The 12,050-nt window shown below is 40.2% G+C and overlaps 1 protein-coding gene across 1 annotated transcript; it reads left to right on the top strand.

The window, feature by feature from the left end:
- The first annotated feature begins 6,367 nt into the window (after nucleotides 1–6,367).
- Nucleotides 6,368–10,716, top strand: LOC135616003 (bax inhibitor 1-like). The gene is made up of 6 exons (XM_065115193.1): nucleotides 6,368–6,596; nucleotides 7,284–7,427; nucleotides 7,519–7,610; nucleotides 9,883–10,069; nucleotides 10,152–10,307; nucleotides 10,406–10,716. The coding sequence occupies exons 1-6, from the start codon at nucleotides 6,483–6,485 to the stop codon at nucleotides 10,460–10,462; spliced, it is 750 nt and encodes a 249-aa protein (XP_064971265.1). The 5' UTR covers nucleotides 6,368–6,482; the 3' UTR covers nucleotides 10,463–10,716.
- Nucleotides 10,717–12,050: the final 1,334 nt, after the last annotated feature.

Here is a 12,050-nt window from a genome sequence, read left to right as displayed (position 1 = left end):
AATCAATTTCCTTAGCCCTTTTCCCCTCGTATCAGGACAACGGAGATTTCTTATAGTTGGGGTTGATTATTTCATAAAATAGGTGGAAGATAAACCACTAGCATCCATCATAGAGAAATAAGTAGAGGGATTCATATGGAGGAACATAATCACACGATTTGACATACCGAGGGCAATCATCACCGACAACAGAACCCAGTTCAACAATCCCAAGTTCAAGGACTTCTACAAATTCTACGGGATCCAGTTGAGATTTAGTTTAGTAGCACATCTCCAGACCAACGACTTAACAGAGGTGACCAATCGAGCCATACTTGAAGAACTAAAGAAGCGGGTAGATGGAGCTCATAACACTTGGGTTAACAAACTCTCAAACATTCTATGGGCATCATGGACTACTCCAAGATGGTCTTAGGAGAATCTCCATACAATCTAGCATTCGAGACTGAGGCAGTACTCCCCCCAAAAATAGTCTTTCCGACCCTATGAGTCAAAAACTTCGAAGAAAATCCATTAGAAGGACTCCAAGCTAATTTGGACCACATCGATGAAGAAGAGCTATGACGCATCTCCACTCCTTGATATACAAAAAAGCTATAGTGAAGATCCATAACTGAATATCTCACCCTCGACCAGTTAGGATGGGTGACCTTGTCCCGCACAAGTTAGCAACCCAACGAAAGTTAACCAAATAAGAAAGAAATTCTAAAAAAGATTAATGACCTGCCTACCAGAACAAATAGAAGACCCGAGAGCTGCACCTAGGCCAAGCCTACGTGCTCCCTAACTATGCACTTAGTGTGAAGACCCCCGAGACCTGCATCTTAGATGAGTAAGAGTTAAAAAGGACGGGCTCTCGAGACATGCATCTCGGTATGAAGCCACGATGGCTGCACCTAGGTTGAGCCTATGCGCTCCCTAGCCGTGCACCTCGGTGAGAAGCCCCAAGGATTATACTTAGGCTGAGCCTATGCACTCCCTAGTCAGGCACTTAGTATGAAATCCCAAGGCTTGCACCTCGGCCAAGCCTATGCACTTCCGAGCCATGCACCTCAACATGAAGACCTAAGGGTTGCACCTAACCAAGCCTATGTGCTCCATAGTCGAGCACTCAATATGAAATCCCAAGGCTTGCATCTTAGTCGAGCCTATGCGCTCCCGAACCATGCACCTTAACATGAAGACCTGAGGGCTGTACTTAGGCCGAGCCTACATGCTCCCTAGCTGTGCACTCGGTATAAAGACTCGAGGGCTACACCTAGGTCGAGCCTACGCACTCTCTAGCCATGCACCTTAGCAAGAAGCCCTGAGAACTACACCTATGCCAAGCCTATGCACTCCCTAGCCATACACTTGGTATGAAGCCACAAGGCCTGCACCTTGGCCGAGCCTACGTGCTCCCGAGCTATGCACCTTGGTATGAAGACCCGAGGGTTGCACGTAGGCCGAGTCTACATGCTCCCTAGCTGTGCACTCATTGTGAAGGTCCAAGGGCTGCACCTAGGCTAATCCTATGGGCTCCCTAGCTGTGCGCTTGGTGTGAAGACCCGAGGCCTGCACCTCGGTATGAAGCCTTGAGGGTTGCACCTAGGCTAAGCCTACGTGCTCTCTAGCCATGCATGTCGATATGAAGACTCGAGGGATGCAGCTCGGCCGAGCCTACGTGCTCTTGAGCCATGCACCTCAGCATAAAGACTCGAGGGCTACATCTAAATTGAGCCTATGCACTCCTGAGCTATGCACCTCGACATGAAAACCCGAGGGCTACACCTAGGCCAAGCCTACATACTCCCTAACTATGAACCTTGATGAGAAGCCTCGAGGACTACACATAAGGTGAGCTTATATGCTCCTTAGTCGTGCACTCGATATGAAGTCTCGAGGCCTGCACCTCGATCGAGCCTATGCACTCTCGAGTTGTGCACCTCGACATGAAGACCCAAGAGTTGCACCTCGATCGAGCCTCTACGCTCCCGAGTCGTGTATCTCAACATGAAGACTAGAGGGCTGCACCTAGGCCGAGCCTACATGCTCTCGAGCTGTGAACATCGATATGAAGACTTGATAGCTGCACTTAGGTTGAGCCTATCCACTACCTAGTTGTGCACTCAAGTGTGAAGACCCAGGGTTGCACCTAGGCCGAGCCTACTCACTCTCTAGTTGTGTCCCTCGGCGAGAAGCCTTAAGGATTGCACCTAGGTCGAGCCTACACACTCCATAGCTATGCACTCAGTATAATGCCCCGAGACTTGCACATTGGCTGAGCCTATCTGCTCCCAAGCCGTGCATCTCAGCATAAAAGACCCGAGGGCTACACCTCGGTTGAGCCTACGCACTCTAGAGTCATGCACCTCAGCATGAAGACCCAAGGGCTATACCTAGGCCGAGCCTACGTACTCTTGAGCTATGCACCTCGACATGAATACCCGAGGGCTGTACCTAGGCCAAGCCTACACACTCTCTAGTTGTGTACTCAATGTGAAGACCCGAGGGTTACACCTAGGCCGAGCCTACGCACTCCCTAGCCATGTATCTCAGCATGAAGACCCAAGGCTTGCACCTAGACCAAGCCTACTCGCTCCCTAGCCATGCACTTGGCATGAAGAATCGATATCTGAACCTCAGTCGAGCTAATATATTTTTTTAACAAGAAGCAAGGAAGCCACTAAGGGAGGCACATAAAAGATACATCTTGAATCCCCCTGCAAGAGACATGTGGTACGCCTTTGTGGGGGGGAGAAAATAATGGAGGATATTTTGGTACCACGCAACTGGCAGCTACCTCAGATCACACGTGGTGCCACTCTAGCCAAAGTAGCGCACATATCTCAAAGCAATGCAAAATGACACAGATCGATTCAAGAATAGATGCATATGAACCGATGCAGCCCGGCTCTGAAGTGACACACAGCAAATCCATGCTGCTCGGAGCTGCACGAATCAATACTTGCCAATAATGATATAACCTTGCAAGGCATGGGGTTGGGAGAATGGCACCGAAACAAACAAACTACTTGCCTGAAATATCAGCGGACACCAACAAACACAGGAGAGCCAACTCCCTACGAAAGGTATAAAAATCACCCCCAAGTAGAAGCCAAGGGGGTATAATTAACTATCCATAAAAGCTGATTTAAACTTCGGAGGGGTCAAACCAAAACTCCCCTCTCCGGTGTGACCTACCATGCAAGAACTAAGGATCATAAGCCCCTTATAGATCCGTTAGAAAATACTCTAGGAGATGATCGCTATAATTCTTCGTCTTTTCTCTATGATGCCTTCCTTCCAAATAACCACACGAACGATTTTACATTATCAGGACCGAACCAAATCGTATCCCTTCCTGAGCTACGGCATGAAGAATCACAATATATAGATTTGCTCATTATGAGTTCAGTGATATGCTTATCGAAGTACCATAAATAATTAAATTTGGAGCCAAACCCATCTCAAGCGATTCATCAGCGCACGTTCGGGCATATGTACCATAATTTGGAGCCAAACCCATCTCAAACCAATGCCAATATCATCCGATATCTTTTTGCCTCCAACACCTCACTTGGGTTGCTCGCTTGTAAGCTTTCAGAGAATTGATTCCATGTCATATGTCAATCTAAACTTTAATCTCATTCACATTTTTCCTCTCAATTTTCTCAACAAGAATCAAATCTCTATCCAAAGCTTCCTTTATACATCATCCATCAAGTAAGATGGAACACCCCACTCTTCCACCTTGATCGTGGCATGAAATTCTTCCACCATGAACTTAATTCCAGAGAGATAATTACCAAGATCACTGTATTTACAGGGATACAATTAATGTTGTCCATAAAAAAATTAATTTGTTATAAAATTGATTCCTAAAGTTGGAGGGCCTTTTGTTTACTTATTTCCTATATAAAGTAGTTCTTTTATTCTTATTGACTTCTAAAACTTCTTTATTATAGCATTCGGAGATTTAAACCCATACTAAAAATAAATAATAAGTTATATTAATTTATAAGAATTTAATGAGTGTCTCATCATTAACTTGGATTTAAGTGTGTCTTGTCTAAGTCCCATCATGTTTAAAGCTCAAAATTTATTTGTAGATATTATTTTTTATTTATTAATCTCGAAAGATATATATATATATATATATTATTTCTGTAATAAAGAACTATCTTATCGTCAATCTAAAGGTCTAAATCGACACCAAGGTAACTAATTTTTATGTTACCTAAATAGAATGCACTATGAAAATTAATTTACGAGATCATAAAGGAATTCCTTCCCATCCCCAATGCATCCAATTGCTTTAGAATTTTTAGAATCTATGTTTTTTTTCATCCTCCTAAAATTCTTGAAATCATTTTTATATGTGGCGAGTTTTATTGAATATAATGTTCGAATTCCCTTTATTCTTTTTGTTTCTAAATTATGTCTATTTTTAAACCTTTTAAACATATGCAATTACTGCTTGTATTAGTCTCTCCTACCGTATTCTTGATTTGGATATTTGTTATATTAATAGTTACATTAATCTATTAAATCTCACTATGAAGTTGAATTAGTGGTATTCATAAGTATCCGTAGAAACTTATATTTTGCACACACATATGTAGCCACCGAACTCGATATTTACAAATATAATACTCAACAATTTATCTAATGCTTGGCTATTATTGAAATTATAGTTAATATTAAAATCCTTCATCGAATTCTTAGATGTTTTGTTTTTAGTTTTTGTCACGCTCGGTCCTTTTCATATTTCAAGAAAGATGACTCTATTTACTATAATTATTGAAATACTCCATGATAAGATAATTAGAGCGATACATTATAATTAGAGTAAGTACATTATATCTTATAAAACGATCCATGTGGTGAATCGATTATCATTGCACTATGGATCCATCTAATCCTTATTTATAATATGTATAGTGTCAATTATAATATTTTTAAATATATTTACATTAAATTTTAATATTTTCATCAAAATATTATAAGTTTATTTAAAAAATTATAATTGAGATAAATAAATACAAAACCAATTCAACTCATAAAAAAAAATACAGATTCAAATAATTATCATTGTCAATTTACGAACAAGAGCAGGAGACTTTGATCGATTATTATTTTTTAAATAAATATAAATGTATTTAGAATATATTATATACCAAGGAAATAGGACTCATCATGTGTACCAGTCCACAGGGTATAATGAAGTACTGATCCTATTATTCAATGATATTTTTAAGATTATGAAAATATGAAAAAAAAGGTACATCCGAAAAAATCAAAAAAATATTTTTTAGAGTTTAGTCAAAGTATTTTATGTATCAAGGGCACTTTAGGATGTATATATATATATATATATATATATATATATATATATATATATATATATATATATATATATATATATATATATATATATGTATATGTATATGTATATGTATATATATATATATATGTATATGTATATATATATATATATGTATGTATATATATATATATGTATGTATATGTATATATATATATATATATATATATGTATATATATATAAGAGAGAGAGAGAAGAGAGAGAGAGAGAGAGAGAGAGAGAGAAAGAGAAATGTCGGTTGATAGTTGCCTAAGGATATATTTATTCCAAAATAGATGGGTATAAAAATATTATTTTCAAAAATTATAGGTAAGGAAACTATTTATTTGAAAGACTGATATGATAAATAATCTTGTGAATCAGAGAGAGAGAGAGAGAGAGAAAAAGAGATGTCACTTGATAGTTGCCTAAGGATATGTTTATACCAAAATAGATGGATATACAAATATTATTTTCAAAAATTGTAGGTAAGGAAATCATTTATTTGAAAGACTTATATGATAAATAATCTTATGAACCTGAGAGAGAGAGATGTGGGTCGATAGTTGCCTAAGGATATATTTATACCAAAATAGATGGGTATACAAATGTTATTTTAAAAAATCGTAGATGAGGAAATCATTTATTTGAAAGACTGATACGATAAATAATCTTATGAACCTGATTTTCCACGTGGCGGCGTTCCATGGGTTAAACTTGAAAATATCAACATCATAATTAGCACCTAAAATCCACATCATTCTGGGGTCACCTGTCCCCGCGTAGGCATATTCAAATGCACCGACTCAAATCCATGCGCATGCATCGGACGGTCGAGAACTTCCTGATCCTTGATGTCGTCAACGACACAAACCCCATGCGATTCATTGTACCGGAAGACTCTGCCAGGTTCCAGCGAGTCCCAGACTCCACTAGTGAGATCGAAACACCACGTGGTTTCATCTCGTTCACGAACGGGTGGTCAAAGGGGGCGAGAGATCGCTTCGGGGGCCGATTAAATTAACCGACGTGGTTCCGAAGCAAGCAATTCGCCAATTCGTTTCCACCAGACCCTCATCGTTGGTTTGTCTTCGTCCGTCGCCCTCTTCCAAGCCGTGAAAAGGAGAACACGAAGAGATGGATTCCTTCTTCCAATCTCGATCGCAGCCGTCGTTCGGCTCCAGTTGGAGCTACAATTCGCTCAAGAATCTCAGGCATATCCAACCCACCGTCCAAAACCACCTCAAGCTGGTGCGATTCCTCAACCCCTGGCCCCATTTTTCCTTTTCTTGTTTCATTCTTCTTTAGATTCCTTTCGTGTTCTTCTTGGGTGCGTTTGATCGACTGTGTTTCTTTTTGGATTTCTTGTATTTCTTGAGAGAATGGTTGTTTCGGGTTAAATTTGATGGATTTTTTTAGGCAATCTCGACGACTGATGTTTCAGCCCTTTTTATATTTCTTCTCCATCTTTTGCGTTCCTTGCAATCTTGATTTCTCGTCAGGGTTTGATCGAATGCTTGATGTTCTCTCAGTTGATTCATGGTTTGACCGATGCGATTTATCTTTTATGTTCTTCGGTTGCGTTCTTTCGATGCATGGGATCTGCTGTGCGAGTACGCTTGATGTTGCCATTCCGAGTGTCTTATGTGGGCTTGATCGATAGCGATTTGTGCCTTTCGCTTCTTTCATTTTCCAGGGTCAATTTTTGTGATTCTTGATGAGAGTGGCTGCTTGTGTTGTCATCTTTTTTGATGGTTTCTTAGTTATCTTCTTTGTCCTCGTTGACATGTTTTCCTCTTGGTTGATTTTGGTTCGGATTGTTAGCAAATTTGCTTGGAATTGAACTCTCTGGAGTTATCTTTTTTCTTTGGTTGCGTTCTTTATCATCTACACTTGTCTCTCTATCTCATGCAAAGGCGGTGCGGTGGAGTTGTGTAGGTTTTCTTGACGCTATGTTGTGCCCTAGCTGCTTCAGCTGTTGGAGCCTATCTCCACATTTTGATGAACATAGGTGGCGTCATAACCATGCTTGGATGCCTTGTAAGTATCGTGTGGTTGTTGTCCACGCCCCCACATGAAGAGGTACCCGTGCTGGTCCATTTCTATATTTCGATCATTTTTGTTTGTGGTTACTCATAATAGCTTTTAATTATATTGTTTCTTATTGGAGCAGAGGAAGAGGTTCGGCCTTCTGATGGCAGCTTCTGTTCTTGAAGGCGCTTCTGTGGGTCCTCTGATCGAGCTGGCTATTGACTTTGACCCGAGGTAATATTTTCTTAATTGTAAATCAATTTATTAAATGGTGTCATATATAATACCATCTGATGTCTAATTTGACATGTTTACGTGAAAGTGGTGTCCATCTAGTGTTTGTATGCACCCGTTATCATTTCTTTTTGTTTGTTCCTTGTGTCTGTAGGACCTATAGCTGTGGAAGTTGTATTAATCTAGGGTTATTATTGACTTGGATAAGGCTGCCATGTTAATAGTGGTTCAATCCTTTGAATAATTTTGTCACTTTCACCTTTGATATAATGGGGTAAGTAGGATCAAGAAGTTGAAACAATGTATACCTGTTGGAGTTGATCGAAGTTGGTTACATATCTTCTTGTGTGATTTAGAAAGCTATAGGTTCAAGAAGTGATATTTGGTCAATCAAGCAGCTAAAAACAAGGTTGGTTCTTGATTGTCATCAAGACATTTAGACATTCTGTCTTATTCGTCTGACTCTCTGATTAGTTGCATTAGACTTTTTGCATTTTTTTTGTGTTTGTTTTAGTGAAAGTCCATACTGCCCGCATTGGAGCTGCCTATATTTGCTAGCAGCAAGACAAGTAGCACTTTCTAGTGTCTGAATAAAAGGTGGTATATAAGGATGAAGAGAAGGAATTGATGGACTTGTTCTTTTGTCATCCAAACAGCTATTATGCCAATGATAACTCATGTACTGCATTTGCAAATGAAGAGCCATCATAGATGGATCCTTTCCCAGACTTGTTATAGGTTGATAAGTATGTTATGGTTGTAAAATTGGACACAGCATGTATAAGTTTATACAGTAAGATTTTGCCCCTACTAGTTCAGTCATCTATTTTGCAGACTAAGATAATTTGATTCCTGTGTTGGACAATTTCCTTTAGAAGTACAAGTTTGATCATACTAATTTTATGACACTTTAGTTCCTTGTGGTCCTGGATGTTGCTTTAAAATGTTGCTACTGTTGGTGTGGCTTTCTTGAATCCTATTAGGTTATTCATATGGTGTCACTTATCATTTTCAAAAATATCTCTATTCATGTAATGAAGTTAATGGAAAATTTTGATTTTGTTTTTTTTCCAGAGGTATTCAAGTTTCTGTTATGTCTAAGACAGAGTATATTAGGGAGATAAGTGATCTGCTGTGGCATATAACCTTTTCACTGCATCTTTCTAGTCTTTTTTCTAAACTTCTTACAACTAATTCTACCTTCCACCATCTTTCTAATCCCTGATCCACATTTATTACGTATGCAATTGTAAGATGAAGCTGGCAGATGCATTGTTTAACAGTTGTTCCTCTCTTGTGACTGTACCGTTCCTTACTCATTGTTTAACAGTTGTTCGTTGTTTATTCAGTGTCTGATTGCAACCCCAAATTCTTAAAGGAACAAATCAGCATAAGCAATAATTTGGTGTCTGGAAAATTTTGCAATTTTTTTTATATGAAACAAAATGTGATAGAACAAATAGGTGAGGATGATAGTTGAATGAAGATAAAGTTACTTGACATATGCTGGTGTTGTATTAGCATGGATTTTATGTCGTGCCAAGCCTTGTGCCATTTATTCATTATATAATTTCGGCTTTCACGGACCAACAAAGATCATGTGCTCTATATCATGCCCAGGGTTTAAAGGTGAATCCTAAGTCTCACAGAAATAGTTTTAAAGGTGATTATTTTGGTGCTTCCAGTTTAGTTTACTTGTAGAGTTCACTTTGGTTTATGATCATGTATATTCTGCTATACTGCTTGATATACAACTATAGAAGCAACAAGCTCCGGGTCTGACATAATATGTATGCTTTCTTGTCATTGATGTGTGCTACTCTTTCTATTCATGCTTTGTTGGGTGTTCTTCTTAAGAGAAAATTTACTTAAATGTAATAGAACCATGCTCTTGAAAAAATTTCTCCAGCTTTTGTCCATTATGTTTCTTATTGTTCTTCTTGTAGAAGGATGATATTGATTCATATTATAATGTGTTTTCTTTTTTAATTGAACCATGATCTTGATTTTTTTTTTTAATCGATGTCTACTATGTTTCTTGTTATCCTTCCTGTAGAGAGATGATATTGGTTCCCTTTCTAGTTGGGAATTCTCCTATTATCACTATACTGTGAAGCCAGCAGAATTCTTCGAGATGTTCCCATGAAATTCTCGTGTAATGCCCTTGATAGAAATGTATCCATATTGTTGTAAATGATGGATTAGTATGCTGACTTGTAAATTTTGTCGAGGTGGTTTAATCATTTTGGTTTGATGAATGTTCAATTTCCAGCGTGCTAGTGACAGCATTTGTTGGGACTGCAATAGCATTCGGATGTTTCTCAGGGGCAGCAATAGTGGCCAGGCGGGCAGAGTTTCTTTACTTGGGTGGTCTGTTATCTTCTGGCGTTTCTATCCTTCTGTGGTTGCAGTTGGCAGGATCCATTTTTGGACACAGTGTGGAGATATTGAAGGTTGAGGTAATCTACTAAGGCCAAACCTGACCAATATCTCAATGTTTGTTATTGCCAAATTTGATGATGTTGATTTTTTCTTTTGCAGCTTTACTTTGGGTTGTTGATCTTCCTGGGATACATTGTCTTTGACACTCAAGAGATTATAGAGAGAGCTCACCTTGGGGAGTTGGACTACGTGAAACATGCCCTGCATCTCTTCACAGATTTTGTTGCAGTTTTTGTTCGGATTCTCAGCATCATGGTAAGCTGCATTCCTACTACTCATCGCTTCAAAATTTTGGTAACAAACTAATTTCTTGTGTAGAAGAAGAGTACTCATTCTCAGTTTCTGGTTTGCAGTTGAAAAATGCATCAGCGAAATCTGAAGATGAGAAGAAGAGAAAGAAGAGATCGTAAAATCCTGGTCAGAAGAAGTGGTGGCGTTCATGAACTCTAGGGTGTATATTTAGGGTACTTGTGATCCTGGCAAAGTACAGAAAAGTAGGAGAATTATAATTTTAGTCCCTGGTGTGTCCTTGGACTTCTGGTTTGTTTTGTGCTTATGAAGGATACAGACATGTGCCAAACTGGCAGTGACGATTCTTGCGTTATGTGCTCCTCTTTATACCTCCAATGCTTCTACTAAAGATGAAACTAGGCTATTAGTTGTCTTCCTGCCGAGTCGAGACCTCCAGCCGTGCACATTTGTATGTTCTTGCTGGGTACGTACGTTAGACTGATGTAGAGATGGATGAGTTGCTGTCTATACCATAGACAACTTAGACGAGTGTGCTATGGAATAATAATTGCTGAGCTGAATCTTCTGTTTGATCTACTGAAATGAAACTAATACAAAACCGATTTACTAAATACACTAATCTTTAAAGTAATTATAAGAATTATCTATCGAAAGGAATCACCCATTAGTCCAAGGTGTGGAAACAACGTCTGGTCGACGGTGTTCCGCGGAGAGACTCGTCAGAACTCTTGTTCTTGAGCTTCATTTTTGACATTTTGCAAAGCGGACAAGCAAATGTACCCATACTATCTGTGGTTTGGATTCCGAGCAAATGCAAACGGCATTCCATTCTGGAAATCCGTTGACGTTGGTGTTGATGTTGGATTCTAAGCTTTTGTTGACGTTGATGTTGATGTTGTTAACGAACAAATATATCGTGGCTCATGAGTCAACACGGTTTGGTTCATGGGTCGATGTCGGGATTCTTCTGTTGGCTAAGCTAGACGTCGAGGTCGATCGGGCCCTTGCGACGGGTTGTTGATCAGCATTCTTCGATCTGCCGATCCGGGCGTCGTTTATGATGAGCCACATCTTTTCGTCTCCGGAGTGGTTGGCAGCTCGTCCTCGTACACTAGATGGTAATTCCCGGGTTGAGACGCTGGACGCTCGCCGCTCGTGAGTGATCGTCCACCTGCAAAAAAAGGCCCTCGCCGAGTGATCCTCGGCTGTGGCCCCTCCGACGAGCAAATTAGTGTGGGGTGGATTATTTTTTTGTGTCTATCCTCCCTTGGCCGGAGGTCGGCCAGGGGTTTTATACTATTACACGAGGGTCGGTAGTGCGTGGCCACTGACCCACGAGGGGCGGGACGGGACTTCTGACCGACTGCCGTGTTCGGGATGTGCGGAGCAGCATCAGACAACACCGCCCGAGCTCTCGGGACGGGACAGGTGGAACAACTTCTTGGTATGGTTCTGACTTGGCATGTGGCGTCAGCGGTGACGTGTTCGGGGTTCCAAAACATGTCGTATCACTTCTCCCCCCTCCCCTCTAAGGCATGCTGTGGGTTCCTTAAAGAGCCAAGAGGCATGCCTACGTCGGAGTGATGTTGATTGCTTACGAGGGGAAATTGATTGGACTCGTCGTGGGGCGTTTGAGAGGGGCGACGCCCCGTGCCTCGGGCAGGATTAACTTTGCTGATCGGGCGTCAATAGGAGCCTGATAAGACGAGACCGGCGTGTCGTAGGTCGGATGGCTGGTTTTGCCGT

The sequence above is a fragment of the Musa acuminata genome, chromosome BXJ2-6, assembly GCF_036884655.1.
Source record: "Musa acuminata AAA Group cultivar baxijiao chromosome BXJ2-6, Cavendish_Baxijiao_AAA, whole genome shotgun sequence".
Taxonomy (NCBI): domain Eukaryota; kingdom Viridiplantae; phylum Streptophyta; class Magnoliopsida; order Zingiberales; family Musaceae; genus Musa; species Musa acuminata.
This window is presented reverse-complemented; position numbering and strand designations above follow the sequence as displayed.

Bases quoted from the DNA above. Each gene is read 5' to 3' on its own strand.
- LOC135616003 (XM_065115193.1), top strand. From the start codon at position 6,483: ATGGATTCCTTCTTCCAATCTCGATCGCAGCCGTCGTTCGGCTCCAGT. The intron at 7,611-9,882 runs GTAATATTTTCT...TTCAATTTCCAG, and splicing joins GCTATTGACTTTGACCCGAG to CGTGCTAGTGACAGCATTTG. The intron at 10,070-10,151 runs GTAATCTACTAA...TTTCTTTTGCAG, and splicing joins TGGAGATATTGAAGGTTGAG to CTTTACTTTGGGTTGTTGAT.